Below are 27,235 nucleotides of genomic sequence, written 5' to 3'. Positions count from 1 at the left end.
GCAAGTGTTAGTTTCTCGCCTCATCGCCGTAGCCGTAAACACTCCCGTCCGCGTAAGACCAGCCGAGAACAGCCAGGTAGGATTGCGACGCAGTCATGTGCCTGCAGTGAGCGGCAGACTAGATTGACGTGGTGTCGGTCAGATCATCAACGTGCCCCTGAATCTTCATACAGTTCTACATGAGGTCCTACCGAGCATGCTAGCTCGCGTTGAGGGGAGTATGCAGTTAGCCGTACTTGTGAGATTGGCCGGGTTGACCGGTGGAGGCCGGCTGAAACGCATGCATGCAAATGTGAAACACGCGCACGGACTTTCTCGAACCGCGTCATCGCGTTTTCAACCTCACCTGGCCAAAACGCATTCCCTACATCTCGACATTCTACTATGCACAAGAGGTCCCTGAAAAACCTGGAAGGTGGTTATGAATCTATCGAGTCCATAGGCACCTTAACATCGAAATTTCGAGCGATATTGGGCAAGCAAGGTGCGATCATAGTTTGAAATATCAGCAGCAAAGTACCAGGGTAAACCCTGGCCAAAGACGAAGACCGAAATGTATTTGTCCGTAAAAGACGAAGCCTTTCCGCCACTGTCTAAAAGACGAAGTCCGGCCTAAAGGATGCCTAAAGGACGAAGCCGGATAGTTTCGGCTTGTTATCATGCCGGCAGTGTGCCGGCCCCGCGACGCGTTGTATTTGTTTTGATCCTCTCCTCTCCGCTCCTTCACCTCTCCACTTTCCGCTTCTATACCCACGTAGCAACAACATCAGCCAGCCAAGCACTATTACTAGCCCTACCGCCTTCTCTCATCATGTCAGAGTAGGTAGTCTCGCGCATTAAGGACTATTGTGGCCCATTCTGACGCGTCGCAGTAATCAACCAACCTTCGCCCCCGCTACCTCATTTGCCCCTACCACTGTCCTCTACGCCAAGCAGACCTTCGGCTCTTTCGACACTGCCAAAATCGCCATCACCCACCTCTCTCTTGCTCAGCGCAAGGCGTCCGTCAAGGCGGAGAAGGCGCCGACGGGATCGCGGATACTTTCGTGCGCGCTCAAGAAGGGGGACGGTTGTAAATATCGTGTCTACCTCAAGTCGCACGGGGCGTCGGGCGGGTGTATCGTTCAAACTCTCATCGACGAACACACTTGCTCTCCTCACGGCGTTCCCGCGCGACTTGGAGCGAGACAAAGGGGCTTCATTCTCGCCGAGGTGAGTCAATAACGCAACTATTGGCTTTGATATAGCTGACACATGCAGGCCACACGACTCAACAAAGGCACCCCTCTCGCCGAAGCCTCCGCCAAAGGTCTCATCGGTCCCCTCCGCGCTTCCACCATCGACGATCTGAGCCGCCAGGCCGTCTCGCGCGCGGTACAGGAGATTAGGGGGGACACCGCGGCCAACCACTGCGCCGACTTCCGTCGTCCCCCGCCTATATGGACCTGCTAGCCCAGCGGGATCCGCAGGCTCATCTGGATCTCCAGACGGACAAGCCTCTGGATGGGTATCGGGAGCGTAGAGATGGAGCTGGGCAGGGTGGGGACGGCAGGGACTCAGAGGATGGGGACAGTGGCGATGACGATGAAGAGGACGTGGCGATATTGGGCCTCTTTGTCTCCCCATCGCCGGCGCGGACATTCTTCCACCACTCTCGGCCTCTCCTCACCCTGGACGGGACATACTCTCGCGCCCACAATACCTACAACCTCCTCCTCGCCTCCACGTCTGACTGCGAGGGTCATATCGTCATCCTCGCTTGGGCGCTCGTCAAGTCGGAGTCCACCGCCACCTGGAGCTGGTTCTGCCAGAACCTCCTCGTCGCCCTTCCCAGTCTCGCATTCGAGGGCGTCGTCATCGTGTCGGACCGGCAGAAAGGCCTGCTCAACGCCGTCGGTACCGTCCTCCCTGCCGCCCATCACGGTCATTGCGCTCAGCATCTGCGAGCCAATATCAAGGAGGCATACAAGGCCAAAGCGGTCGATTCCTTCAACTCCATGCTGTACGCCAAGACCGAGGTGGAGTTCAAGCAACACCTCTCGGCGCTGGAGAGCGAGAACCCGGACGCGGCCTTCTATATCAACTCCATCCCCCACGACCAATGGGCAACCTACGCCTTCCCCCTCCCTCGCTACGGTACAACCACCTCCAATACCTCCGAGCAGTGTAACAACTGGCTCGGTCCCTTACGGAGTCGTCCCATCGTCGAGCTCCTGCAGGGCATCTGGGACCTTATGGCCCAGAACTGGGTCGAGCGCTCGCTGCTATCGACCCAGCACAACGGTACCAACTGCCCCTTCGCCTTTAATTGGCTCACATCTGCCAGCGACGCTGTCCGACACGACGTCGTAATCACCCAAAACGACGAGGCGTTCACCACCGGCAAGACCATCCCTACTGCTCTCGCTCGGATCATGGGGGTGTATGACCATGCGGATCAGCAGCGATGGGTCGTGGTCAACTGGGCGACGCGCTCGGCGACGTGCACGTGCGGTATACCCCGCCAGCATATGCTACCGTGCAAGCACGTCGTGGCAGTGTTGGAGAAGGTCCGCGCGAGCAACAGGGTCAAGGAGTGAGTAGACTTTCAGCTCTGATCATCACAAGAACCAGCTAATATTACAGCCTCGCTGGACCTCAATATCGCTCTGCGTCTTGGCGACAGGCGTACTCGGTACCCTTCGCCGTCATTCTGACCGACGACCTTGCCACCCTCGAGCACCTACAACCCTTTCCGATCAGGATGGCGCATGGGCGGAAGAGGCAGAAGAGGGGGACGCGAGGGGTCAGGCCGACCGAGGCGAGTCAGCGGGAGATACCGGCGTTTGGGGGACAGGGGAAGAGGAGGGGCAGGCCAGCGGGTGCGCCTCAGCACTGTGCCCGGTGTAAGAAGGAAGGTCACAATACGCGTAAATGCCCCGACCCCGCTTTCGATGACCGCTACGCCGCTTTCTTCTAAAATAGAGTTGTAGATAGATAGATGGATAGATGGATGTACATTGATTCCAGCTGAGTGAGATTACAAGCCGAGCCTTGGGGGATGACGTTAAGTGGGGGATCGGCATCACCGGATCCGGAACATTCCCGTTCGTCCTTTAGGGCCGGACTTCGTCTTTTAGACAGTGGCGGAAAGGCTTCGTCTTTTACGGACAAATACATTTCGGTCTTCGTCTTTTAAACATATGCTCCTGCCGATATAGACGTAGGTGAGCGCGGGGAATTCCAGGCCGATATCGATCAACTTAAAGTCGAGCGTCTCGTTGAGCCCAGCCGGCCACCCGTAGTCGAAGACGTACCGGTCCGGCACGTAGAGCTCGAGTCGCTTGAGATGCGACGAAACGATTTCAAGGGTATGAAGAAACCCGTAGACTGCGCCGGGAATCGCCATGACCCTGATTATCTCCACCATCCGCATGCGCCTTTCATCCCCTGCCAAAGCGACCCTCCGCATCTTATCCTTCAGCGCAGCTCTGACCTTCACGACTGCGCTCTGTGCCATCCCTTCCGCCCATTCCCGGTACGCCTTATCCTCGCTGGTCGCGCATGGCTGGACACTTGGCAGCTCGCCGTAGTGCGGTGGAACGCATAAGTCGATGGTGCGCCATAAAAATTCTTCGGTGGCATTTGAGAAGGCGGACGAGGTGAGTCGGAGGGATATGGCGCCTGCTCTGTCGAGGTTGGATATGATGAGGGATATGAGCTCTTGAGGCAGGCTCTGTAGCGTACGAGGGGGTCGGGAGGAGGATGTGGACGTGTTCTTGGCTATCTATACCAGTCAGCATCACATGCGCAGTGTCCGAGTTGAGCAGAATTCTATAACATACCATCTTGACTGTTCTGGCTAGAGCCTCCAGCATCTCCTACCGGTCTGCAGTCACCTGGGATCTATCTCCAGCGCTGGCTCCCACTGGGCGAGCGAGATACCTAGGGTGGTATAGCGAGGCAGATGTATAATAGAATGTGAGGAGACGAAGCTTTAAGCTGGCAGCTTGCTCATTTCCGGACACGGTTCCGGGGGATGTTTGCCACCCAACTCCGCCAAACAGATGCACTATACCTCGACTCTGCACATCTCCACAGTCTCTATCTTAGCCTAATGTAGACTATAGCCTGATCACCTACCCTTACACCGCATCGCGCAGGGCTAGATCCGCATATAGGCTCTGGCAGCATCGTGCTGGATAAGACTGGCATGTAGGCCCAATTGCGGCTTCTCCGTCCAGAACTCCGGATCCGCCCAGCGAGACCCTCAATTGCATTGAGCCAGACCAATATGCCGGATCCAAGGGTCGGTCCGAATATACAGCATATGTTCGAAAGACTGCAAGCTGACAATCAGCTCTCCCAGCCACAATGCGTTACCCTCACTGACCTCCCATACGAGCTCATCGCCATGATTGCTGTCCAGGTGGACCACTACACCGCCCTCTCCCTCGCTCGAGTCGCTCCGCAGCTCACCCTCGGGGCGCAACATGGCATATGGCGCTCACTCGATCTGAGCGTCAGCCCGTACTATGGCCAGCGCCCGTCTTACCGACCTCGGGCGGTGCCTATGCTCACGATGGCGCTACATCTCGCTGAAGAGGCAAAAGGGCGTGAAGATATCCGTCGGGCGGCGCTGAAGCGGAAGGCGGAGGCGATGGCCAGAGGGGTAGCAGCCGGGAGAGAGAGGATGGTCCAGCGGATCAAAGTGGTCTCGGGGACAGCCGGATCGGATGGAGCGCTGGAGCTACTTCGGCTCACCGCGGCGTATCTCACCGCATTGGAGATCATCGCCCCGTTCGATCCGGAGGTGTATTCGTGCGAAGACCCCATCCAGGTCCGGATGATCCACCACCCCCTCGCCTTCCCCTCACTCCGGCACATCCAACTCGGCAGAGGCGCGATCAAGTCCAGCGTCATCATTAGCCTAGTATGCGGTCTCGCCCCATCTTTGGAGTCGCTGAGCGTCAGCATCGATTCAGCTCTGGCGCGGAGCTGGGAGCCGTCGACGTCAAGCAGTAATCTCACGCCGAGGATCAACAGGCAACTACGGCGGCTACATATCGAGAGCGTAGGCGCGAGTCATCCCAATGAGGCGGACCAATCGGACGCCGTACGGTCCATTCTCGACCTCCTCCGTCACTCTCCCTCCGTCCGGCAGCTATATACCAATTACGCTGGACCCAGGCTGGCAGTGGACCGGCTCGTAGTCGCCATATCGGATCTGGAGGATCTACAAACTCTCCTCTGGGACGTCGAAGCGGACTTTGCGACCTACTATCTTGCCATACCGCCTGTTCCTGCTGTCAGCACTAGCGTGAGCTTTGCGAAGCTCCGCAGGCTACTGCTCCGGTCTTCAACGGGTGACCCTCTCAAGGTATGTTCCTTCATGCAGAATATCAATAACAACGCTCATGTCAGATGGCTCACTTCCCCAATCTCCCTGTCCTTGAAACCCTCTTCCTCGTTCCTATACGTACGACTGAAGTCTACCTCCCCTGGCTCTTGCCGTACAGTCCTCGCGAGGATGTACAGGCCCGGTCTCACCTGATACCTCCACACATCGCAGCCGGGACCAGAAGCAGTCCTCAACTGCGATACATCCACACCCTTCCCGATTCTTCCCTCGCACCCGACCTCGAAGAAGAGGACGTCTTTGATCGGCTTGACGGAGTCGAGAGGAAAGCGGATATGAATGGCGTCATCAGTTCGTTGTGGCACGGATCGACCGAGCTAGTTCGGCTTCGTCTACTCCGCTCGGCGCATCCGGCATCGGCAGGCGCTGGCGGAGAGCTACCGGTCCAGAAGAATAGGGATGCGGAGACGGCGGCGGAGGCGGAGCTGGCCGAGACAGATGAAGGGGAAACGGAGATGAATGAGGAGGCGGAGGAAGAAGATGAGGGGGAGACGGAGAAATGGCGGGAATTGACGAACGTGGATGATAAGTGCATCTCGCCGGCAGCGTTGCGGCGGATGAGGCAGGCCGAGGGCGCTAGCGTAGAGGAGTGGGATAAGAGAGGAGTGCAGGTCAGTCACGAGGCGTGGACGAGCGTCATCCGGATGGGCTAGGCCATCACGCGTCACGTAGGGCAGTATGCCGAAGTTGTATCATTTGGAAGTCTGTTGTAATCTTGTAAATCAGTAGATTATGCGGGCATCTAGCAAGGGTCCCGCCCTGTCAATCAGCTAGAGTAGCAGGCATCTTTTTTTTGCTGTTTGCAGAATCACCCCGGCCCAGCCGTATCGCATACCCTATCAATCCATCCAATTATAATCAAATCTACCTGCCCCACCTCCCGCCCTGTCCCCCGGCCCCTTGTCCCCCTTGTCCCCCTTGTCCACTAATAGACCCCCATATCCTCTTCGCGCCCGCTCCCGCCCCCGCTCCCAATCCCATTCCCCCTCCATCTGACCTAGACCGACTTCCTCCAGGCCCAGGATCCAGCTCTGACGGGCCCGCACCCAAGAAGTCCTGGAACGACATATTCCGCTGCCTCTCTGCTCCTCCTCTGCTCTTTGGACCGAGATACGCCTCGTCGTCCACTTGGTCCTCCGCTTCGTCGTCGTCCCCATCGTCCCGCTGCTCTTTCTTCTTTCCCCCTTTGCCCGTACTGACGCTGCGCGGTGGTGTGACCATCCGCGCTCCGCCCGTCCCCGTTCGTGGACTCTGGTCGATCCGGACCGACAATCTCCCCGGCCGTTCCCTCGTCGTTCCAGGCGGGGTCCAGCCTGATCCACCGCCACCGCCGCCGACCTCAGCTCTTGAGTCCGAAGGGACGAGCGGCACCTCCGACCCCGAAGCGTTGACGGGCGGGTACATGCCCATCGCTCCCCTCCCTGCGCCTCCTGATCTTCCGATACTCCCTCCACCACCGATCGTTGGATTCAGGGACACTTGCGAACCCGACGAATAGACCGAAGCGAAAGGGTTGACCGTATCGAAATGGAAAGCCATCCCAGCATCTGGCCCGCTCGCTAGCTTGGGCATAGGCAGGACGTAGCCATGGCCTGAGCTGGAGCCGGAGCCAGACGCGATAGCAGTGTGCGGATCATGAATGTCCGGAGCGGTTGACCGCCGATGCTGATGACCAGTGGGTGAAGCGCCCGAGCCCGATTGATGTCTCTGTAGCTTGCCCGGCCCGTTAGACGACGTGGACCCGCGCGGAGTCGGCGAGTACACCATATTGGGGTATGGGATCGGACTCCGGTCAAAGAGGCGAGAAGGTATGGAGTCGATTCGATTCCGACTCTGCGTGGATGTGGAGGAGGACGCGGTGGAGAGGTCGAACCGATCCACCCGGGGTGATGGGGCGAGCGGGAGTGTAAAGGATCGCGTGAGCGGAGAGGTGACGGCCTGAGCGTCGGAGCCGCCGAGGCCACCAGGGCCCAGGGAGACGATACGTCCTGCGCCGGATCCAGAGTTGGAGCGCGAGTAGGGGGATGGTGAGCTAGATGATGGAGAGTCGAGGAGGGGTAGGAGGGATGGACGGCGGGGCTGGGGTGCGGAGGCTGGGCGGGGTGTGCGAGCGGTATACTGTTATCAGCTCCCTCCCCTCAATATCTTTAAGAGGAGACTCACCATATCCTCGTCAACCTTCTTCCCCCATCTGCCCCTTTCTTCCATCTCAGGTTCCGCCATGTCCCCAGGTATCAAGCTCCAGCTCAACAGCCCCTGATTCTGCTTCCAGCTCGTCCGAACGATCTGCGACAACCTCGCGCCGTTCCCCGGCGTCCCCGCCCTCTTCTCCTTGCCACCCTCCTTCTCCGCATCCAGATCCTTCTTCAGATCATCCCCAGCGGGAGTGACACCGCCGCTCCCGTCCGACCTGAAAATGACATGCCGACCATGACCGAGCCCGTGTCCGTGGACGTTTCCATGCCGACCGTCAAAGATCCCAGAGGAGTTGGTAGGGGAGCCTATCCGGAAGTCGTTCGCGGCAAGATCGGGCTGAATGGTGGGGAGGGAGATCTGAGACGGGGGTCGTCCAGCTTGGGACTGAGGAAGGGAGATGGAGAGGATGAGTGTGATGTTGTAGACTTTGGGTAGCTGTGGATCAGCTCTGTGCAAGAAGAGAGGATACAGAAATTGCTCACCAGGGTCATGGGGAAGTAGCACCAAGCGGTGTTCTGGCGGTAGTAGTATAAGAGGAGGACCGCGACTTGGAGACCGGTCACAGCAGCGCCGCCGTGAAAGGTGATGAGCTAGTCATCAGCTGAGTCCTTCAGCATGGAAAACAACTTACAATAAGCCTCGTCATGAACTCCTGCATGGACGTCCCGTTCATACTGAGCTTCCGCCGCGCCCACCATAGCTCCACGCAGAGGATGGAGCAGAGGATACAATCGACGCCGACGGCCGTACCGAGCCATATGCCCGAATACAAGCGGAATCTACAATCAGCTCTGACCGATACCAGTAAGACTCACTCTCTTGATCCCATGGTGTCCACAAACGCCAACGTCGAGAGTCCATTTGTGCCCGACACTTGCGCCGATGCTATCGAGCCAGCCACCGCCGCCAATACCATCGATGCAATCATGATTGTTGTGAAGGTGATCTTGATGATTTTGCGCGAGAGGAACGGCCATAATAACTCGAGTGAGGAGAGGAAGCGGACTATCCGGCGAAGGAGGAAGAGCTGGGCGATGAAGGCCGAGAGGATGCCGAGAAAGGGAGAGGCGAAGAAGAGGGGGTCGGCCGAGAGAAATTTGGCAATGTTCATGTAGTTGGTGCCGAATATCTGGCATAAGCTGGCGCACTCGAAAGAAGGAGAACAACGGGGCTCACTCTGAAGCCGCGCACCAAGTCGACCAGCGTTTGAGCGGCGCTGATGGTCATTGTTACGACGACGAGGGCAACGCCTAGTCGACGGGAACTCTCAGAGGCTAGTTTTCGCCGAGAAGCCACACTGAGGAGATAGTCGGCGGAGAGGACAAAGACGACGCCCATGCCTGAGATCAGCTGTGCGCATAGGGATAGCTCACCAAAAGACTCGAGCATGAATCCTAGGAAGAACGGTCCAGCTATGGGGTCAGCTGAGGGCTCGAGCGCCGAGCGACAAAAGCACTCACTGACGCTGCTCAGGTCAGCAACCATGAACGAGGACGCCAGGCAGGCGGCCGCAGCGTCGGACATGGTGTACCGAGGTGGACCGAGGAGGAATGTAGAGAGGCAGATGTCGAGGGTCGAGGTTGAACTCGAGCTATATCACGAGGGCGGGTGAGGGAGATCGATCGAAATACCTGACACCTGTCTTTCCCCTTGCCGGGAGGTGAAGTGGAGGTGTCGAGTCAGATCTCCGCTCCAGCTCCTAGACTAGGTCGGTATTGGGCAGGGCGCGGGGTAGAGATCAATCGAGCACTGCGCTAGTGATTCGGAGATATCAAAGCGGCCGGTGCGCACGAGGGTGACAACAAGGCGCCTTGAGGTGATGGGTGTCGGCTAAGTATGGGGCGTGCGTTTCATCTAAGTGATGGTGGATACTAGTACCGCGTGTCGACCGTCGCCCTGCTTACCGCTAATCCTAGTCGTATGACTGATCGAGGCTATCGCTCACATTCCATAGCGAAGCAGCTCACGCTGGGTGTCTTTGGCGAGATTGAGTTGTGTCGGTCGCAAAGCAAAGTTCTGGATGCAAGGGGCTTAATGAAAATCTTGATAGGTCCATGCGGAGAAATCCAGACGAGCGATCGAGATTTCGGGCCGCGGAGGGTCTCCCTTTGGCACGCTACACATTCCTTTGGACAGCTCGCATCACCGCTTTCAAGTACGTTGTCCGAAACAATCAAGAGGAAGGGTGAGTCAGAGGGAGAGGCGCTCCTGTGTATGCACACCGCATACCTCTCGTCTCCGCAAGGAGGCGGAGGTGAAGAAATGCTTAACTCAGGCCCCTAGAGATGGATCAAGCATACAGACAGCCACGTGGCTGTATCAGATCTGCGTACTCGAGTATGACGTCAGCGGTAACTTCGGCGCTGACAGCTGAAGAAGCTAAAGAAGACCTCCACCTCTTCGAGTCGAAGTCAGCAATAGCCGCCGGCATACGCAGATAGCACTACCTTGCTCGAAGAGTACTCGGTGACTGACTTAACAAGCATGAACGCGGATGTTGTCGGTTGATAGTCGGATGAGGGGAGTAATCATGGCCGAGATGATGGGAGCGCCAGATGCGGAGAGCTGCGCGGACTTGCGCGGAGCTATCACAACCCCGGCTTAGCGAGATTCGGTAGGATTCGCGCGGGGCGTTTGAGGAAGCCCACATCTCGTACGTCGCTGCTTAATCTTTAACCCCGCTGATCGCCCGAGGCATTGCGGGGCTGCTCCTAGGCCGTGGTCTGCTGACTTGCGCTTCGGGTATAGCTTCACTACGTCAAGCTGACTGCTCGCCCGACCCGTTCGGTTGAGAGGTATATAGACCCCGTCTCCCCCTCTCGTGGCCCCATCGTTCCCCTTGTTTCTCCCTATTGGCCCCATCAAGTACATCCCTACCTCCTCGCATCGCACTCATCATGGCGCGTACTACCAATACCGGTCCGGAGACCGCTCAAGGCGTCGACGGTGGCCGACATGGATCGACCGACTCGACGGTCTACAATGAGGAAGGTGGCATAACAACCCCCGAAAGTCAGATGCCAAAGGTCGACATGGCGCATGCGGCGAGCTTGCGCCCGTCCAGGCTACATGGCAAGCCATTGCTTGTCATGGTCAATGTGCTTGCCGGTGTGGCCTTTGTCACGTTCGGATACGACCGTAAGTATCCAATCCTAAGGGAGTACGCTAGACACTGGCTGATCGTCAGAGGGTGTCTTGTCAGCGCTCTTGACGCTGCCTTCGTTCATCCAGACCTTCCCGCAAACGGCGGACGGATTCAACGGTCAACAGGCGGCTGTACTTCAAAGTTTCCTCGTCGCTTCCTGTGAGTGTCTCGCGGCCGCTCCTGAAGCAGAGCTGATACTTGCAGACCTCATTGGCTGTTTCTTCGGTGCATTGGTGAACCTGTGGCTCGGCGACAAGCTCGGACGGAAGAAGACCATTGTCTGGTAAGTCGCTCAGGAGGTGTCTGTTGGATGGATCTGGAACTCATACATCAGGGCCGGCATTGGGCTGATCGTCGGTACCGGTCTTCAAGCGGGAGCGGTCAACTACGCTATGATGATTGTCGCTAGGATCTTTACTGGAATCTTCAACGGCCTTCTGACTTCTACTGTGAGTGTGCCGACCGCCTTCCGAAAAAACCGCAGACAGTCCGCTGATTCTACAGGTCCCGACGTATCAGAGTGAATGTGCCAAGCCTCACCGGCGTGGCCAGCTCCTCCTCCTCTCCGGCAGTCTCATTACTTTTGTGAGCAATCTCCCAGTCCGCAGCTATGCTCGAGCTGATATGATAGGGTATCATGTGTGCCTACTGGATCAACCTTGGATTCTACTTTGTCAACGGCCCAAGTTCGTGGCGTGTCCCCATCGCCCTCCAATGCGTTTTTACCTTCACCATGTAAGCATGTCCTCTCAATTGCTCTGCCTTTGCGTATCCCCGTCTCCTCCCTCATCAACGCTACAGCTAATTTCAATTAGGCTTTTCCTCTTCTGGATCTTCCGCCTCCCCGAATCCCCTCGATGGCTTGCCTCCAAAGGCCGACACGCCGAATGTCTCGCTGTCCTTGCCGCTTTGGACGGCAAGACCGTGGACGATCCAGCTGTTCAAAAGATCTGGCACGGTATCGTTGATGCGGTCAACCAGTCTGCCGGTGATTTCCAGCTTGGCGAGCTTTTGACACACGGCCGGAGCCAGCATTTCCGGCGGACTTTGTTGGGCATGGGGTCACAGTGTTTCCAGCAGATCACGGGTATCAAGTGAGTCAGGTATCTGGAGTATGACAACATGGCTAGCGAGGATGAGAGCTGACAGAACAGCTTGATCACTTACTATTTGACCAGTGTGCTCGCTCAGATGGGTATTACCGCCGAACTCTCTCGTGTATTGTCAGGGGTGAACGGGACTGTCTACTTCCTCACCTCGTATGTCTTGATCATACCTTCGTACTTCTCTTAGGTCGCTGCTGACCTCCAGGCTCTTCGCCATCGCCATCATTGAGCGCGTCGGCCGTCGCCCTCTCATGATCTGGTGCGCCCTCCTTCAAGGCTGCACCTTCATCGTCCTCGCCGGTCTTTACAACAGCGTGGAGCAAGGAAATAAGGGTGCGCAGGGCGTATCAGTCTTGTGTCTCTTCTTGTTCAACACGTGGTTCTCGGTCGGATGGCTCGGGATGACTTGGTGAGCTTTAGCGTTTTCGAGTCAAACAAATTGGTCTCATGCTGATTTTTAAGGCTGTATCCGGCCGAAGTGACCCCGCTACGTATCCGGGCGCCCGCTAACGCGTTATCGACGGCCACAAACTGGCTCTTTAACTTCTTTGTATGAGCACCGTAGCTTGCGGAAAGGAATTGAGACTGATCTGGACAGGTCGTCATGGTCACAGGACCCATGTTCAACTCTATCCGATGGGGAACCTATGCCTTCTTTGGTGCCCTCAACTTGGGTCAGTTGCGCAGACCTCTAATCCGTTCGAGCTTCAGCTAACCCTGCAGTGATAATCCTGCCCGCTATCGTTCTTTTCTTCCCTGAAACCAAGAAGTACTCTTTGGAAGAGGTATGTCCTCCTCAGAACTTCGCATGCTCCCACCGCCTGCTGTGTTTGAGAAAAGAATGCCTACTGACGTAGCAGCTCGATCTCATCTTCGCCTTGGCACACGAGCAATCCGCCAACCCCGTCAAGATCTCCCTGTCGGGTGATATTCCCGAGGCTGGTTCGGCCGAGGCAGAGAAGATCCTGGGCGGGACAGGTCAGCGGGGCGATCCGGAGCTACAGAGTGAGGAGAAGACTAGCTCGAAAAAGAAGGGCGGCGGCAGGTTTGGAAAGAAGGACCAGGAGAAGGAGAAGGGCACGGTGCAGCACTCGGAGGATGTGGGGAGGATGGCGTGACCGCCGAAGGGAAGGCAAGTGAAGGGGTGTCGCTGGCAGGGGGGGGGCATGTGGTTGTGGGTTAGGCATTCACGCCAGTGATAGTCCGAGCGGAATAGTGTTCCGCCTTGTAGCTATAGCTAAGTCTAATGTATGCTTTGCGGATAGTGGTAGCGGTGCAGCTGATGAGGTGGGCGAGTTGGCATGTACTCGGTGGCAGGTGGATGAAACACGGGGTTGAGGAATGTGGAGCTGCTGACTTTTCCACCTCGCCTCCCAAAATTACTGACTTCACTCAACCAATCAACATCAATCACCAACCTACTCCGTACAGTGGGGTGATATGAGTACGTCTCAAGATATAGCGCCTTACACTGCTAGGTTGAGCCTGGGCGAAGACCCCATCACTATGGCTTATCGTACGGTGGGTACAAGTCTGTCGCTGGATCACTTAGGGATGCTGCCGAGTTCTTTTTGGGCCAGACCGATTGGCTGACGAGACAGGACGAGGGAGACAACAAACCACCCACAACTCTCACCGATCTCCCAGAGGAGCTCCTCATCCCCATCGCGTCCCTCCTCGACCAGCCAACCTCCCTCGCTCTCGCGCTCGTCTGCCGCCGTCTCACCCATCTCGCCGTTCCCCAGATCTGGCGATTCATCAACTTATCCCCAGACAGCCTCCTCGCACCCACATCAGACGCTCCGGCAGATGCTGGAGGGGTCGTCCACAAGATCCCAAAGGGAGAGAAGGAGGGGCGGAGGCATACAGTGGCAGTCCGTGGCAAGGTCAATGCGATCCTGGCCATGACGGACGTCGAGCCTCGGCTGCTCGGCATGGTGGAAGACGTTAGGTTCCGGAACCTACCCGGTGCGGTACCTTACATCATGACCCTCCTCGAGCGGGTCTCCTCTACAATCAGGGGCCTGACGATCGATCCGCTTCGGGACCCACGGACCAGCACCTCTCGCCAGCCGATAGCAGACATTTTACAGCTCGAGCTTCACCTGCTTGACAGACCCATCTCCTTCTCCCGTCTCACATGCGTCCAAATCGCTCCGTATACGACACTATTCGCACATGTTCTCGTCCCGCTCCTCTGCGCCGCATCACCTAATCTCATTTCGCTCGACGTCGGCCCTCAGCATCATGCCGACCTGCCGGGCGAAGGATGGGTACCTTCCCCTAGACTTGCGGCGGACACTAGTCTACAGCGTCTCAAACTCTGCCTGCCGGACGTCGACTTTGAGTATGAACCCCTCGAAGTATGGGAAAGTGCGATGGGGCAGCTGCTTGACGTCTTGTCGCGCAGCTCCAACCTTCGTCAGCTCTCTGTGCATCCCGGGGATTGGCTGATGCACTATCACGAGACACTGTGGGAGCGGGCGGTCGAGTGCTGCGAGAAACATCCGCATTTGCACGATGTTCACTGGGAGGCGGATCTCAATGAGGCGGAACATTATTTCCAAGACTTCCGGGGTCTGAAAAGACTCGTACTTTCGGCGGGTTCACCGCTGGATCTGGTAAGGGTCTCCCACGCTCTGCGAGAACGGGCCGCGCTGAATAAGCGTAGTTTGTCCCCCCTCGGATGCCCACTCTCGAGACCCTCATCATTTACACAAGGACCGTCTTCGCCAGCGAAGATCATTGCGCCCCCGGCCCGCTCGACTCCCTCGACACTTGCACGCCGCCCACCTTCGCCAAAGCAATGCACCTCTGCTCAGCACTCAATCTTCACGGGTCCGCTTACCTCACATCCATATATTACGTGGGCAAAACGGTCGACATGAGCGATCTCGGCCTCTTCACCAGGCTAGATGCGGTTCAGGGCGGCGAGACGTGCATCGGGCGGGTCTCGTCAATCTGCCACGGCGAGACCGAACTGCTCTACGCTCGATTCTATACGCCGTGGACCGAAGACGGCGATGATTTGTACAACCCTTGCGAATGGCACATCTCCGTGGATCGAAGGTACGTCACCGACCTCGGTGACAACAACATTCGGGTCCATCGTTTTTTCCGGCGACAGGAGACGGCGGAATGGAGGGCGTACACGGACTTTGAGGGGTTAGCAGTACCCCTCGCCCTCATTGAGCGGATGAGGGAGGTCGAAGGCGCTAGCGAGGAGGAATGGCAGGCGAGAGGGGTGCAAGTGGGAGAGGTCGCATGGAGGGTATTGCTTGACTGGCAGGAGACCGTGTTGAGGGGTGTGAGGAGTGATCAGGCGTGTGCATAGATTCGTGAGTATCTCATCAGTACCGACGATGTATGGAGGCGAGATGAAGAGGAAATTGCTGATGTTCAGATGAGCGAGATCGACGTTGCGAACTGGAGATGGCGGTCTGTTGTGCGGCGGATCCAAGGGTGGACGCGGATGGAGGGTCGGACCGGGGCGAAGGATCGCTGAGGGGCGGAATCGCTATGGGGAGAGATGCTGGGCGATGCGAGAGTGAGGGAGTGGCGGAGAGGGAAGTCAATTATCATAGTCGTCGTCTAAGCGAGATCGGCGGTTCAGAAGAGGGGAAGGGAGGAGGATGGGGGAAAACAAGCGGAAGATCGTCAGTAGATCAGACGGGCCAGCTAGGATACATGTCTTATCTAGATCAGCTAGATGTAAATAGCAATACAACTCATAGCGCTTATACCGCCCCTCCACCTGCTTGATCTCCGCATACTGATCGCAAACCGGCATTATCCCCATGACCAGCGACCTCAAGGATATTTCTCCTTGCCCCGCCCGCGCTTCGCCTGAGCGACGGGTAGCTCAGCCTGGTCCGCTCGCCGGTCAGCCGCGTGGTAGTTGTGCTCGTCCGGTGGAGGCTACAACCAGCTGGCTCAGGTGCGCAGTTGGAAGTGTTCCCCTTGTTGCCCAATAACCCCTACGACGACCGAGATATCTGACCATCAGCTCCTGTTATCATCCACCCCGCCCAAGCAAGCAGACTCACCGTCCTTCTTCCCACCGACAAAGTCCATTCCCTCCTCAATACACCTAACCATAAACGGCGTCTCGGCATTTGGTTCCTCGCTGACCTCTCTTGCCTTGTTACACAGCGCCTCGGACACTTTTTGGGGGTTGAATAATGGTAGGCCTGTTCCTGAGCTGGGGCGGGATGGTGGTGGAGTGGGATGAGCGTTTTGAGGAAGGGAGAGCGGGGAGAAGGTGCTTGGTATTTCTGAGGGAGGGGCGAATTCGGCGAGGCAGTCTAGGATGTCTTGGTCGAACTGGTCGTCAGCTAGAGATCACCAAGTCATACCAGTCCCAAGGGGTTAGATCAACATGTGGGAAGGCAGGGGGACTCACGAGATTATCCATCAACCCATCACTCCCCACCACGACCACATCCCTCTCTCGCACTTCCACCTCAAACATCTCCGCATCCTTCATTGGCTCATCCCGACTGTGCGTGCCCACCTGGTGTGGGAAGTTGAAGGCGTGTTGCATCTCCTTGGTGCGGAAGACGACCTCACCGTCGCGTACGACGAGGAGACAGCAATCGCCTAGGTTGGCTATTCGGAGGGAGGTATGATGGAGGACAGCGAGGAGGCAGGTTGATGAGCCGTATATGCCCTAGACAATCAGTCTGTCTTCCGCACATGCCAGTAAATGCAGAAAGAAGGGATACTCACCTCCGCCAGTACGCAAGCTAGACACTTCTCAAAACCCCTTTGCATGACTTCCACCGGATCCAACTTCCTCCGCTGCTTCCCATCCGGTAATCCCCAACTATCCCCCTCCCTCCCCTTCTCCTCCCCTTTGCGCCTCGACCACCCCCTCGGAAACTTGTACTGCCCCCCTTCCTCCTTCTTGCCCGGTACATCCTCGCAATACTCCTCGGCGCCAGCCCACCACGCCTTGACTTCTGCATGGCAGAAGTGCGTCAGGAGCCGACTCCACCGTCCTGCGTCTGCTCCGTTCCTGCCTGATCGGGCCCATCCGCCTACCCCGTCCGCTACGCATATCCCGGTCGGGGTGGCAAAGTACGAGTCTTCACCCACGGACACGCCTTCCATTTCGGATTTGGGAGGGGCGGAGATGTTCTGAAGTGGGAAGGACCGGGGCCGAGGTGGTTGTTCGCGCGGAGCGGTACGGCGCGGGGAGCGCGTAATGATGGGTCGATCCTTGGCCAGCCCGGATGCGCCAACTTGGAAGATGAACTTGGAAAGATACAAGGCGGTGGTGTCCGCTTGCTCTTCTTTGGCCGGCGGTAGAGTAGAAGTTGGCACTTCGGGCGCTGTGGACAGGTATCGAGGGGTGAGGATGAGCCCGCCGGCGTTCGATCCGGAGGAACCGCCAGTCTCGGTCGGCGCGAGCGGGGCGGGGGAGAGCACAGTATGTGTCTCGCTAGGCCGTTGAGAGTTGACCGAGTTGGCTGGCTCGCGTGCTCCCCCGGGTCCAGGAGAGGGTGGAGGTGGAGGAGAGTGGGAGGGTGTGTAGAAGTTGTTGTATGTCGGCAGAGGGGGAAGATCCCCGCCGGACCCGGGGCTGAAGGGGTTCGGGTGTGACTTGCCGAACGCCAGTAAAGGATTGGGGTAGTCGAATCCCGGGATGATGTGCGGCTGAGCCGCGTTCCGGGACGGAAGTGTAGTTGTGGTGTACCCGCGGGAGTGGATGGGATGTGGCGAGCGAAGGGGAGGCGAGCGGGTTGAGGGGTGTGGCGCAACGATGAGGTCAGAGAACCGCCCAAGGATCGCGTCTGTCGTTGAGAAGGTCGACGAAGAAGCGACAGCCCCCTCGATCGGCGGAAGGAGGGCGAGGTACGCCGACGTGCCGAGGACCGCAGCGGCGGTAGGGAGAACAGGCAATGATGGCCAACCTCCATCCCGCTCTTTCCCCTTCCCCTTCCCTTTCCGCCTTTGCTCTTCCCTCCCCGCTTCCGTCTCTCCCTCAACCGCCGTTACCGCTGCATCCGCTTCTGCGCGATAATTTGCAGAGCGCCGCGCTATAGCCTGGTTCAGCGCCGACACCGACCCGGCCGGGTGATAAGCCACTATCGGCGCATATAAAGCTGGCTGACTCGGCCCCGCCGCTGCGTTCCCGCTAAGCAGCGGAGAAAAGACAGCATACTGATTCGTGTGAGCCGCGGAGTGGGCGTGCTGGTGCTGGTGTAGATTGACCGAGTGGGTCTGCGAATGCGATTGAGCGAGGGTCCGGACGAGGCCTTTGCCCAAGCCCGATTTGGGTTTGGACACCATGATGGCTCACGGCTGGAGATTCTCAGCGGGGGCGCATCTTTAGCTGTGAGGCCAGCTCTTGAGGTGTGGGTGAAGCACGATGAGACAGCGAGTAGATGAGTGAAGGCAATGTAACGAAGAGAGCAGGACCAGAGTTGGCTTGACATGACCGAGATCAATAGCATTTCTGCCCAAAGGAGCAATTTCCGATCCTCTCCGATGACAGCACGGGGGAGATGCTTCAGATGCGCACAGCTAGTCCTTGTGCCAGCTGGGTAGAAGGGTGGGTAGAAGGGTCAGCTAGCGGTCACGCAGGCTTGAGACAGGTCGGCCAACCATGAGCTAGATCCGACATATGTTATGCATCCATCCCTCATCGTCACTCATTATAGTCGTGTCTCCACCTCCGCTCTGTCTATTCGCCACCCCCACCCAAATACCTCCCCACACCCTCATAACAAGCAATCATCAGCCCACACGCCGGCGCCACCTTGCCGCACCTCGGTACCGTACCCGCAAACAATGCGCCCCACCCTTCCGTCTTGATCACGTGCATCGCCAACGGCAAAGTACTCGCTTTGTGTCGAAGCGCAGCGGGCGAGCAGTCTTTGCTGGGTGTAAAGACCTGCCGGCGGGTCTTGAGGACGTCAAAGGGCTGAGTGACGAGTGCGGAGATGGTTCCCGCCATGGCGCCGGAGAGGAAGGATATGGTGAGTGGGGAGAGAGGGGGAAGGGGGGAGGTAGGAAGAGAGAGGTTGGTCTTGAAGATCTCGAAGCCCGCCCAGTATATCCCTGGATGTCAGCTATGATATAGTGCAGCAGAAAGAGGCGTACCTGAGAAAGGCACATCTCGCCAGAGAGTAGGTCCCAGACCTCTCCACAGCACAGTCAGGTTCTGAGCCTTGACCAAAGCGCTCATGTCCTTGAACACGCTCGCGTAGGACGGCGAGACCCCCTGGCTCGGTAAAGCCTGCAGGCGGGTCCTGAACATCTCAATTGGACTGATAGTGGTGGCCGACAGCGTGCGGGCAAGCGCGCCAGCGACAAGAGGGGCGACAGTGAACGGGGTGGGAGGGGCAGAGGAGCCGGGTTTCCGATGAATCGAAGAGATGTGTGCGTCAGGGTCGGTAGAATTAAAGAAGTAGGGGGATATGCGGGTGAGGAGGTGCTCGTAGCCGATCATATAGATTGCGGCGGAGGGGATGGACATCGTTCTGCGGGTCAGTAGGGGATCCGGACAGATTACGCCGATCTCGACAGCCCTCGCGCGTCTGGCATTCTCCGCTAGTCCACCGTCTCCGTCTCCGGACAGCTGTTCCTCCGGAGCACTAACGACCCCTCGCCACCTTCTCCTCCTGGACATGACTGAAGAACTGTAAGACCACTCACAGTGCCGTTCCAACACCCTTCCATAAACCCCTAACCCCCACTTCCGACCTTACAGCAGCCACCTCTCCCCAGAACCCACTCCTCACCATCCCCTGCAGCGGCAGCACGAGCGTCGCCATGCCTTCTGCACCCATCACCCCCGCTCCACCCCCGCCGCCTCTTACATTCCTCGCTAGCGCCTCCTCGAAGCTCACAGCGTCTCCCCATATCCCCGCCCACTTGCTCGGAAACGCACATCCCCGCGGCGCTTCTGCTGGCGCAATGATCGGCCCATGTCCCGGTGCCGTCAAGGACGAAAAGGTAGCTCTTGCCGCTGCGGTGGCAGAACGTCCGGCCGAGGAGGCGCGAGAGGTGATATCGTCTGGTGCGGGGGAGGTGAAGCATGTCAAGGGATTCGTAGATGGCGGAGCTTTGGTCTTGCCTGTTCGACGAGCAGAGACAGCGGGCTGAGTCAGGAGGGAGGTCTGACAGCATTCGGAAGTGGGGCGGACGGGGGCGCCGAGGCTGACGCCAGAGTCGGATGGATGCGGGCGGACAGTCTGGAGACGGGTCTTGAGGACGTCAAATGGCGTCACTGATGATCAGTACGGTCCTGCTGCGGATAGATGAAAGGAACTTACTCAAGAGGGATGTGACGATCGCGCCCGTCATCGCCGCTATGACCTTTGCCTGAAATGGCCCGACCTTGGCCTGGCCAGAAGCCCGCATCGGCTGGGATGAAGGTCCAGAATCGGGCCAGTCTATCCCATCTACCGCTGAAGCGCGAAATGGTGTCCCACCGAGCTCGAGAGGGCGGTCCGAGATAGGCGCAGAAGGGGAAGCGGCGAGATCGCTCATATCCGGCAGATATGGATTGATTAGGTCCGGGTGGGTTGTCGAGCCTGATGCAAGCGGTCGGGAAGAAGTTGACGAGGAGGACACCATTGTGCACGAGCGCTAGGGGCCTGCCTGGGTATGAGGAAAGATGTACTGTGGTTGCTATTAGTTGATCGATGACTTCTTGTCAATGTCTGATAAGATCAGAGCCAAAAATCGGGATGACGCAGCAGCGAGCGCGATATCGGCCGAGGAATGAAGCGGACTTCGCCGCACTCGGACGGGTCGGTACAGAGAAGATTTGCCGTCACGGAATTATACGGTGTTATGAGCTTCTGAATTCAGGCTTGCTATCTAGTTACTTCGGCCTTCTTGCATGTCGTGTCTTGGCTACGTTCCTCAGTGTTCCTGCTTTGCGGGACAAGCTGGGAAAGGGGAGCCAGACCGTACGCTCGTCACATCACGCAAGCAAAGAAAATTGATGTCGACAAGGCTCCTTGTGGAGCCTGGCCTTCAGCAATCCATGCGTGATCGACGATTTGCAAGCCTGAACCGCCTCCTCCTTGCCACAGATCAAGACTGCACAACTGACAGTATTCAGCCTTCACACCGCTTATTACTTGCTCACTGCTTCTGACACCTCTCAAATCGGTCTGGGCGGGGAGCAATCCGCCACGCTAACAACGATCAAAACACAAATGCGTTGGGTAGTATTGTCAGTTTCTAGGGTCGGGTGGTGCTGTCAGATACGTATCAGTACAGCTGCCCAGCATATCTTGACTTGACTTCATCATTGTCAGACCGAGCACAGATGGCCGAGTACCTCTTACATACAACGCAGTATCCGCAGGCTGGGAAGAATCAAGTACTCCGCAGTAGCTTCGGTCAGAGCTTGGCCAGATGGGGCTTGCTACTCCTGCTAGCTACACTGCAGAGTCAGCCTACACTAGCGTCCGGCTGAAAACCCCAGGTAAGGACTCACAAGAACGCGCGGAAAGGTGATGGACTGGAGCTGAAGATCGCGCCCTAATTCATCAGTCGCCGCTCTCCTCTATGTCCCCTCGGCAGATTGAGGCTTCAAGTTAAGACTCACCTTGGGGACGAACACGACGTCTCCGACTCTGGCGATGATGTCTTTGCCAGTATCTGTCCGGATGCTACTGATCAGCTTGTGCACCCGGTTTTTAGTGCAGCATCCCCAGGCAGACTCACTGCCACTCGCCCGAGATGATATATTTCCACTGGCCCCCCGTCAGCTCTCTCCAGAGGTGAAGGTAGTAGCCTGACGCAGCGATATACCCACCTCGCTCTGCGTCGCTCCATTCTTGTTATTGACCGGATCTGACGTTGCATCCTTCTCAAACATCCCGCCTGTATACTCGGACTTGACACCCGTCGTTCCCAGCTCGGCTGCACCACATCAGCGCTTGTAAATGCGAGTATGGCGTCAAGACGCTCTCTGGATAGCTTCACTCACTGACCCACGTCCCTGTCCCGAGCGCATTCAAAGCCATCTTATCAGTCGACTTGAAATGCCGGATCTGGGGGGAAGTAGCGGGAGGCATCTTGGGTCTGCTTCGAATTCGAGTACGAGCAGTGCGGGAGAAGGATGGTGGCAAGATATATGTCAAGAGCTCTAGGAGCTCCCAGCCTGCCATCTCATACGACGCAGATGCATGGGCATTGCGAGCTTGGGGTAGAACAATGGCGAACCGTCGGCAGAGTCGCTTATCTGCTTACGGCAGCTCGGGTCCTTCGGCCCCGATGGCGAGGTACTTCCGAAATCGTTTGACTCAGATCGATGATATCGCCGCGAATCTCCGGATTATGTTAACATGTTAACACCCACGTGGAATCTATGTTAACACCCACGTGGATTCACCCTACCGTGGGAGTGTGATCTGAAAGGGTGGGGATGGTAGCATCAGTAGTAATGGAGGGCAAAGAGCTGTAGAGCTCACGACGATTCATGCAGCATGGGAGCTGGTCGATGTGAGCTGCTGGCTGCGAGAGCGGCATCGCGGTCAGGCCAGTATGTCAGCAGGGCGCGGGGTCATCGAACAGCACCAAGGAGACAGACGGCAACATGCGGATACATGGCCCTCCGCTACGTCACCTCAAGCCTTGATCCCCGCCCTCCCGCCCAGCTGATCCATATACGCCGCCCTCGCTTCCCGCATGTCCGTGTCCCCGGTTGAGCGTGAGTGAGGAGTCCACTTTGGCTCGTCTTGGAACAGGCGCATGGCGGTGATGGTGTCGGCCGAGTCCACAGTGAAGCGGTGGTATATACTGTTAGGTATCAGCTATTGACCTCTGCGAAGGCAGGGTTCCTCGCAGCGGACGCAAACATACCCTGCTGGCAGGACGATCAAGTCGCCCTTTTCCAGTGCTATCCGGATCCACTGGTCATCGTACTTTCCTCCAAACCCTGCTTGTTAGCTCGCTACACTACCGACAGAAGCAGGGAAGGGAGCCAACCTCGAATATCAAAGTATCCCGACCCGCCGAGGATATACCGGATCTCTTCGTCCTCGTGCAGATGCCTAAAGTATCAGCTGATCCCTCACAGAGCTGGCGAAATCAACGGACTCATCAAAGAACGACTTGATCTTGGCTTCGTAAGCCTCTCCCAGTCCTTCTCTTGTCACTGTGATCTGGTCTCGCTACCACGTCAGCTCAAGGGTCAGTCTTAATCAGCATGTCGACACACGTTCTTGTATCCCCTCTCTTTTGCAAACTCATCTGCTTCGTCAGCTTCAGTCCGCTCGGTCGAGTCTAGCCTGCCAGCTGATACGCACCTATTTCAGCCTTCCAGCGATCATCATCCTCAATAGCTATCCGCCGATAGACAACACCGAGACGCTCGAGCTCATCCGCTGAAATAGCGGATCCCGAGTCATGCTGCTCCCGCTGGTCCCCTCTGGTTTGTCAGCGCCTGATTTTCGGGGTCAAGATGACCACGCACGGTACATTGTCGTATGCGTAGGCTCTCATTGTGTTTGTGTGGGTAGTAGCTGTCAGTATAGTCAGAAAATCAACGTATGAAGGAGCTGGGAAAAAGAAGCTGGCTCGGCGACCGATGACGCACGGATGGCGCAATGCCGCGTGGTGCACTGTGGGAAAGTGACTAGAATTACCCAAAGGGGGTTGATTTCTTTGACTGAGCTTATTTGGTTCGGGATACAGCTTCGCGTTTGAAAGGCATCCCTTCCTAACTCTATCCATCGCACAGCAACAGGCAATCGCCACTTCACTGCTCTTTTGTTTCCTACAATAACATCGTCCGAGACGCCTCTGGATAACCCACGACACGTCCATCGCTTCTTATTGCCGTCAGCGTAAAAGTCCGGCCCAGAGGGAACGGATAAATCGCCCTGTACCCCTCGTTTCAAGTAAGTATACATTCCCTGTCCCCTCCCTGTATCGCCTTCCACCTTGCCCACCCCGGCCCATGATCACAGCCGCTCTCGCCCAAATCGGCCCACATACCTGCTTCCGAGCCCGAGCCTCAGTCTGCCAGGCACATGTCTCACACCCTGGGCCTGGTCTGCAACCTGCGCGTCATCGCTGTCCACTCTCGGACGCATATCGCCCGGCGCAGTGCAAAGGTGTCTCGCGCGTCTTTTTTCAGCTCTTCATCCTTCTTCACTTCGCTTCTATTCCTGCTGGACTTTCATCTGCTGTGCATAGTTGACATTTCAGTTCTGTATCTTCTAAGCTCGAGCCTTCAGCCCGTGAGTTCGCATTCCTCGCTTACCGCGCTAGTCCCTGCTCCCGCGAGACCGGCCCAACCTCCTGCAGGATTTGACCTTTCGACCAGCATGGACGTCTCTGCTGACTTGTTCAGAAGTCACCACTTTCTCGCTCGTCATTCATCTCGGTAGATCTCAGCATCAGCGGTCCTCAAGCCAAACACACGTTGAACCGTCGCCGAGGAAGGGGAGACTAGCCGGATTGGGTGGCGACAACCAGATTCTCGACCTCCAGTGAGCTAGAACTGCCCGTTCCTCTGCGGACTGGAAGCTGATCCTACAGGCCCTCTCCCAATACTTCCAGACGATGCGGTCCCAGTCGGTAGCGCTCGCTGACCCGGCCACGGCCTACACTTTATCGGAGAAGCTCGGTACAGGCTCTTTTGGGACAGTATGGAAAGCGTGAGCTTAGTGGGACGGAGCGCTCTCGGGATAAGCTGACCCGTTAGGTCGAACAACGAGACCAAGCAGATTGTCGCTATCAAGATGATCGGTAAGCTGAGAACTGCGTCTCGTCTCGATCTTTGCGTCGAGACCTCAGCTGACCCCGCAGACCTCGAGAGCAGCGACGACGACATCTCCGAAATCCAAGCGGAGATAGCCCACCTTTCCACCTGTCTCTCGGACCATGTCACGCGGTACTACGGGAGCTTTGTCCGCGGGTACAGGCTTTGGATTGTCATGGAGTATCTGGCCGGAGGGAGCTGTCTTGACCTGGTCAGTTGTCGAGTTCCCAGGAAGGATGCTCAGCTGACATCTTAGCTTAAACCCGGGATTTTCAACGAAGGTCAAATCGCCATCGTTTGCCGGGAACTCCTCCTCGGCCTGGCGTACTTGCACGACGAGGGCAAGATCCACCGGGATATCAAGGCTGCGAATATCCTGCTTTCTGCTGAGGGCGCTGTCAAGCTCGGTATGTCACTCCTTCACCTGCAACTCCTTGCCGTATCTACATCCCGTTCTGCTGCTCAATCACCTGTCCCAAGAGTCTCGCTGACTTGACAGCGGACTTTGGTGTCGCCGCCCAGCTCTCTTCCCACGCCTCTCAGCGGCACACCTTTGTCGGCACCCCATTCTGGATGGCCCCCGAAGTGATCCGCCAAGCGGGATACGACTCGAAGGCTGATATCTGGTCTTTGGGTATCACCGCCATCGAGATGGCGAAAGGAGAGCCACCTTTGGCGGAGTATCACCCCATGCGCGTGCTGTTCTTGATTCCGAAAGCTAAGGCGCCGATGTTGGAGGAAGAAGAGGCTAGCCCAGAGTTCCGGAGTTTCCTGGCTAGGTGTTTGCAGAAGGATCCGAGGGATGTGAGTAGCTCCGCACCCAGAGCCTCGTGAAGGGATAAAGCTGATCATCTAGCGAGCAACAGCCCGGGAGCTCCTTAATCACCCATTCATCCGAGGCGCCCGGTCCACTCGACACCTACAAGACCTCATATCCCGACACGCAGGCTTCCGAGCCGCCCAGCCCAAAGCTCGCAGCACCCCCAGCAAGACTCTCACGCGCCAAGCGATGGGATCGAGCGGGCTCACCATAAATGGACCCCCCGGAGCAGGAGAGATGGGCGAGTGGAACTTTGACGAGACGATAAGGGGGACTATGAAGGGTATGAAGGTAAATCTGGACTTGGCGGGGTTGGAAATTGGGGATAGTGATGAAGAAGGAGAAGGGGAGTGGGAGGTCGGGATGGGCGGAGATGAGGATGGGGAGGAGGAGGTGCCGTGGGAGAGCGTGAGGGTTCGGGTGGATGGGCGAGGGGAGGGATTGGGAGGGAGGGGTATGAATGTGAGCTTGCCCTTACTTCGAGCATGGCCGGAGAGTACAGCTGATATCCCAGTCTTCAGAGATATCGTTACCTCTGCTCGAGCCGTCCTCTTATGCCACTCCCGGATCGAGCGGCTCGCCTCAGACGCCGCAGACAGACATGGACATCCCGGACGAGCCGTACTCGCCAGGCGGGAAATCTACCTGGAAAGAACGGCATAATGAGGGAAGGGGGACTATTCTCAAGCAGGGCGATATTGGAGATGGGTGAGCTTTCACACCCGCTATCTCGACATTGGAGACTGTAAGCTTATACAGTAGATATTCGACAGTCCGACCCGTAAAGAAGCTAGATGCGGCCGCGTCTCAGCGTATGTCTACCGAGTTTATCGGATCCGGCTCGGTTCGGCGCATGCCTACCATTCCTTCTGCGGCTCCGAGTCCGAGCGGTGCAGGTCTCGATAGCCCCATGAAGCCTCGAGCTCCACTATCGGCCAGAGGGCGGGCGGGGCAGGTACTGGTTGAAGAGGTTATGCTGGGTGTTCTTGATTCGGTGAGCTAGCTCATGTTCATATCGGGGCTGTCTACGATGAGTGTTAGCTGATAGCTTAGACTGCGGCGGGAGACCACGATGCGCCAACAGCCGAAGCGCTCCAGCTCATTCGGAAAGGCTTTGCGGACTTGGGAGGTCATAATCCCGAAATGGCCTATCGGGTAGTGATGGATGTTCTGGGCGGGATCAAGCAGTACGTCTACTCAGCTCGCCTGCTACGTCGCTTCCGCTTGAAGAGGGCCAGAGCTGATCTTCTAGGAACGACGTCGTCCACGCACACGTCCGAAACATGTCTATCGCACGACACATCTCCGCCCCATCCCTCCCTACCTCCTCAGCACGATTAGCGGGTCAAGCCAAAGCGACACCCGGCGCCCGAACGCCTCCGGGCGGTGGAGCGTATGCCCAAAAGTCAGGAGCAGGGGTTGGAAAGGGCAGAGGTGAAGAAGCGAGTGGGGAGAAGGTTCAGGATAGAAGTCCACTGGCGGATTTGTTATACCTCAGATGTGAGTGCAGCTATCATCCTGTCGACAGCGCTCGATAGCGGTCAGGAACGAAGCTGATACATTAGGGCTGGATGGACTGAGGTTGAAGTGGCCGGGGTCTTGAGCTTGGCCCATGCGGGCGTGAGCCAGGGGAGCAGTGGTGCAGGCGAGGGTGTACCGATATTTCTGGGTTATTTTCTTTTCATCTCACCGACATCTTCATACATTATAGTGATCTCTTCCCATGTCTGTAGCATATACGATACCTGCTCATGCCCCATGCATGGGTCTACCTGCACGCCTCGCTGTGGCCCCACATGGGTAATGTACATACAACAATGAATCTGACCACCTG

The 27,235-nt window shown here is 57.2% G+C and overlaps 10 protein-coding genes across 10 annotated transcripts; 4 read left to right on the top strand and 6 right to left on the bottom strand.

Annotated features, from left to right (window-relative positions):
* Positions 1 to 3,115: 3,115 nt before the first annotated feature.
* MKK02DRAFT_39014 (uncharacterized protein) lies at positions 3,116 to 3,857 on the bottom strand (the record flags this gene model as incomplete). The annotated part of the gene is made up of 2 exons (XM_053090398.1): positions 3,116 to 3,766; positions 3,825 to 3,857. The coding sequence occupies 2 exons, from the start codon at positions 3,855 to 3,857 to the stop codon at positions 3,116 to 3,118; spliced, it is 684 nt and encodes a 227-aa protein (XP_052944114.1).
* A 416-nt stretch (positions 3,858 to 4,273) lies between these two features.
* Positions 4,274 to 6,051, top strand: MKK02DRAFT_39013 (uncharacterized protein; the record flags this gene model as incomplete). The annotated part of the gene is made up of 3 exons (XM_053090397.1): positions 4,274 to 4,288; positions 4,340 to 5,359; positions 5,404 to 6,051. The coding sequence occupies 3 exons, from the start codon at positions 4,274 to 4,276 to the stop codon at positions 6,049 to 6,051; spliced, it is 1,683 nt and encodes a 560-aa protein (XP_052944113.1).
* Positions 6,052 to 7,522: 1,471 nt separating this feature from the next.
* Positions 7,523 to 9,079, bottom strand: MKK02DRAFT_17699 (uncharacterized protein; the record flags this gene model as incomplete). The annotated part of the gene is made up of 5 exons (XM_053085825.1): positions 7,523 to 8,029; positions 8,077 to 8,184; positions 8,226 to 8,385; positions 8,437 to 8,723; positions 8,771 to 9,079. 5 exons carry the CDS (start codon positions 9,077 to 9,079, stop codon positions 7,523 to 7,525), a joined length of 1,371 nt encoding a protein of 456 aa, XP_052944112.1.
* A 1,412-nt stretch (positions 9,080 to 10,491) lies between these two features.
* MKK02DRAFT_39011 (putative sugar transporter) lies at positions 10,492 to 12,963 on the top strand (the record flags this gene model as incomplete). Its single annotated transcript, XM_053090396.1, has 13 exons — positions 10,492 to 10,732; positions 10,782 to 10,898; positions 10,944 to 11,022; positions 11,074 to 11,188; positions 11,244 to 11,324; positions 11,371 to 11,474; positions 11,555 to 11,833; positions 11,894 to 11,998; positions 12,051 to 12,254; positions 12,308 to 12,395; positions 12,444 to 12,519; positions 12,569 to 12,630; positions 12,706 to 12,963. 13 exons carry the CDS (start codon positions 10,492 to 10,494, stop codon positions 12,961 to 12,963), a joined length of 1,809 nt encoding a protein of 602 aa, XP_052944111.1.
* A 388-nt stretch (positions 12,964 to 13,351) lies between these two features.
* On the top strand, positions 13,352 to 15,350 carry MKK02DRAFT_39010 (uncharacterized protein; the record flags this gene model as incomplete). The annotated part of the gene is made up of 4 exons (XM_053090395.1): positions 13,352 to 13,366; positions 13,447 to 14,466; positions 14,517 to 15,152; positions 15,249 to 15,350. 4 exons carry the CDS (start codon positions 13,352 to 13,354, stop codon positions 15,348 to 15,350), a joined length of 1,773 nt encoding a protein of 590 aa, XP_052944110.1.
* Positions 15,351 to 15,778: 428 nt separating this feature from the next.
* MKK02DRAFT_39009 (phosphatase 2C-like domain-containing protein) lies at positions 15,779 to 18,139 on the bottom strand (the record flags this gene model as incomplete). The annotated part of the gene is made up of 4 exons (XM_053090394.1): positions 15,779 to 15,840; positions 15,892 to 16,168; positions 16,248 to 16,514; positions 16,574 to 18,139. The coding sequence occupies 4 exons, from the start codon at positions 18,137 to 18,139 to the stop codon at positions 15,779 to 15,781; spliced, it is 2,172 nt and encodes a 723-aa protein (XP_052944109.1).
* Positions 18,140 to 18,533: 394 nt separating this feature from the next.
* On the bottom strand, positions 18,534 to 20,431 carry MKK02DRAFT_39008 (mitochondrial carrier domain-containing protein; the record flags this gene model as incomplete). Its single annotated transcript, XM_053090393.1, has 4 exons — positions 18,534 to 18,910; positions 18,953 to 19,332; positions 19,508 to 20,081; positions 20,128 to 20,431. 4 exons carry the CDS (start codon positions 20,429 to 20,431, stop codon positions 18,534 to 18,536), a joined length of 1,635 nt encoding a protein of 544 aa, XP_052944108.1.
* Positions 20,432 to 21,208: 777 nt separating this feature from the next.
* On the bottom strand, positions 21,209 to 21,888 carry MKK02DRAFT_39007 (uncharacterized protein; the record flags this gene model as incomplete). Its single annotated transcript, XM_053090392.1, has 6 exons — positions 21,209 to 21,251; positions 21,306 to 21,349; positions 21,417 to 21,480; positions 21,536 to 21,564; positions 21,627 to 21,733; positions 21,801 to 21,888. The coding sequence occupies 6 exons, from the start codon at positions 21,886 to 21,888 to the stop codon at positions 21,209 to 21,211; spliced, it is 375 nt and encodes a 124-aa protein (XP_052944107.1).
* Positions 21,889 to 22,440: 552 nt separating this feature from the next.
* Positions 22,441 to 23,317, bottom strand: MKK02DRAFT_39006 (Acireductone dioxygenase ARD family; the record flags this gene model as incomplete). Its single annotated transcript, XM_053090391.1, has 7 exons — positions 22,441 to 22,612; positions 22,676 to 22,751; positions 22,802 to 22,866; positions 22,913 to 22,986; positions 23,034 to 23,065; positions 23,122 to 23,243; positions 23,289 to 23,317. The coding sequence occupies 7 exons, from the start codon at positions 23,315 to 23,317 to the stop codon at positions 22,441 to 22,443; spliced, it is 570 nt and encodes a 189-aa protein (XP_052944106.1).
* Positions 23,318 to 24,382: 1,065 nt separating this feature from the next.
* MKK02DRAFT_17598 (kinase-like domain-containing protein) lies at positions 24,383 to 27,004 on the top strand (the record flags this gene model as incomplete). Its single annotated transcript, XM_053085811.1, has 12 exons — positions 24,383 to 24,477; positions 24,525 to 24,568; positions 24,629 to 24,792; positions 24,838 to 24,988; positions 25,081 to 25,385; positions 25,438 to 25,758; positions 25,886 to 26,109; positions 26,164 to 26,395; positions 26,455 to 26,588; positions 26,654 to 26,745; positions 26,818 to 26,901; positions 26,967 to 27,004. 12 exons carry the CDS (start codon positions 24,383 to 24,385, stop codon positions 27,002 to 27,004), a joined length of 1,884 nt encoding a protein of 627 aa, XP_052944105.1.
* Between the last annotated feature and the right edge of the window lie 231 nt (positions 27,005 to 27,235).

This window comes from Dioszegia hungarica (assembly GCF_025882075.1).
Source record: "Dioszegia hungarica strain PDD-24b-2 chromosome Unknown MKK02contig_16, whole genome shotgun sequence".
NCBI lineage: Eukaryota > Fungi > Basidiomycota > Tremellomycetes > Tremellales > Bulleribasidiaceae > Dioszegia > Dioszegia hungarica.
Note: the sequence above shows the minus strand (reverse complement) of the source record. Positions and strands in the feature narration are given on the sequence as shown.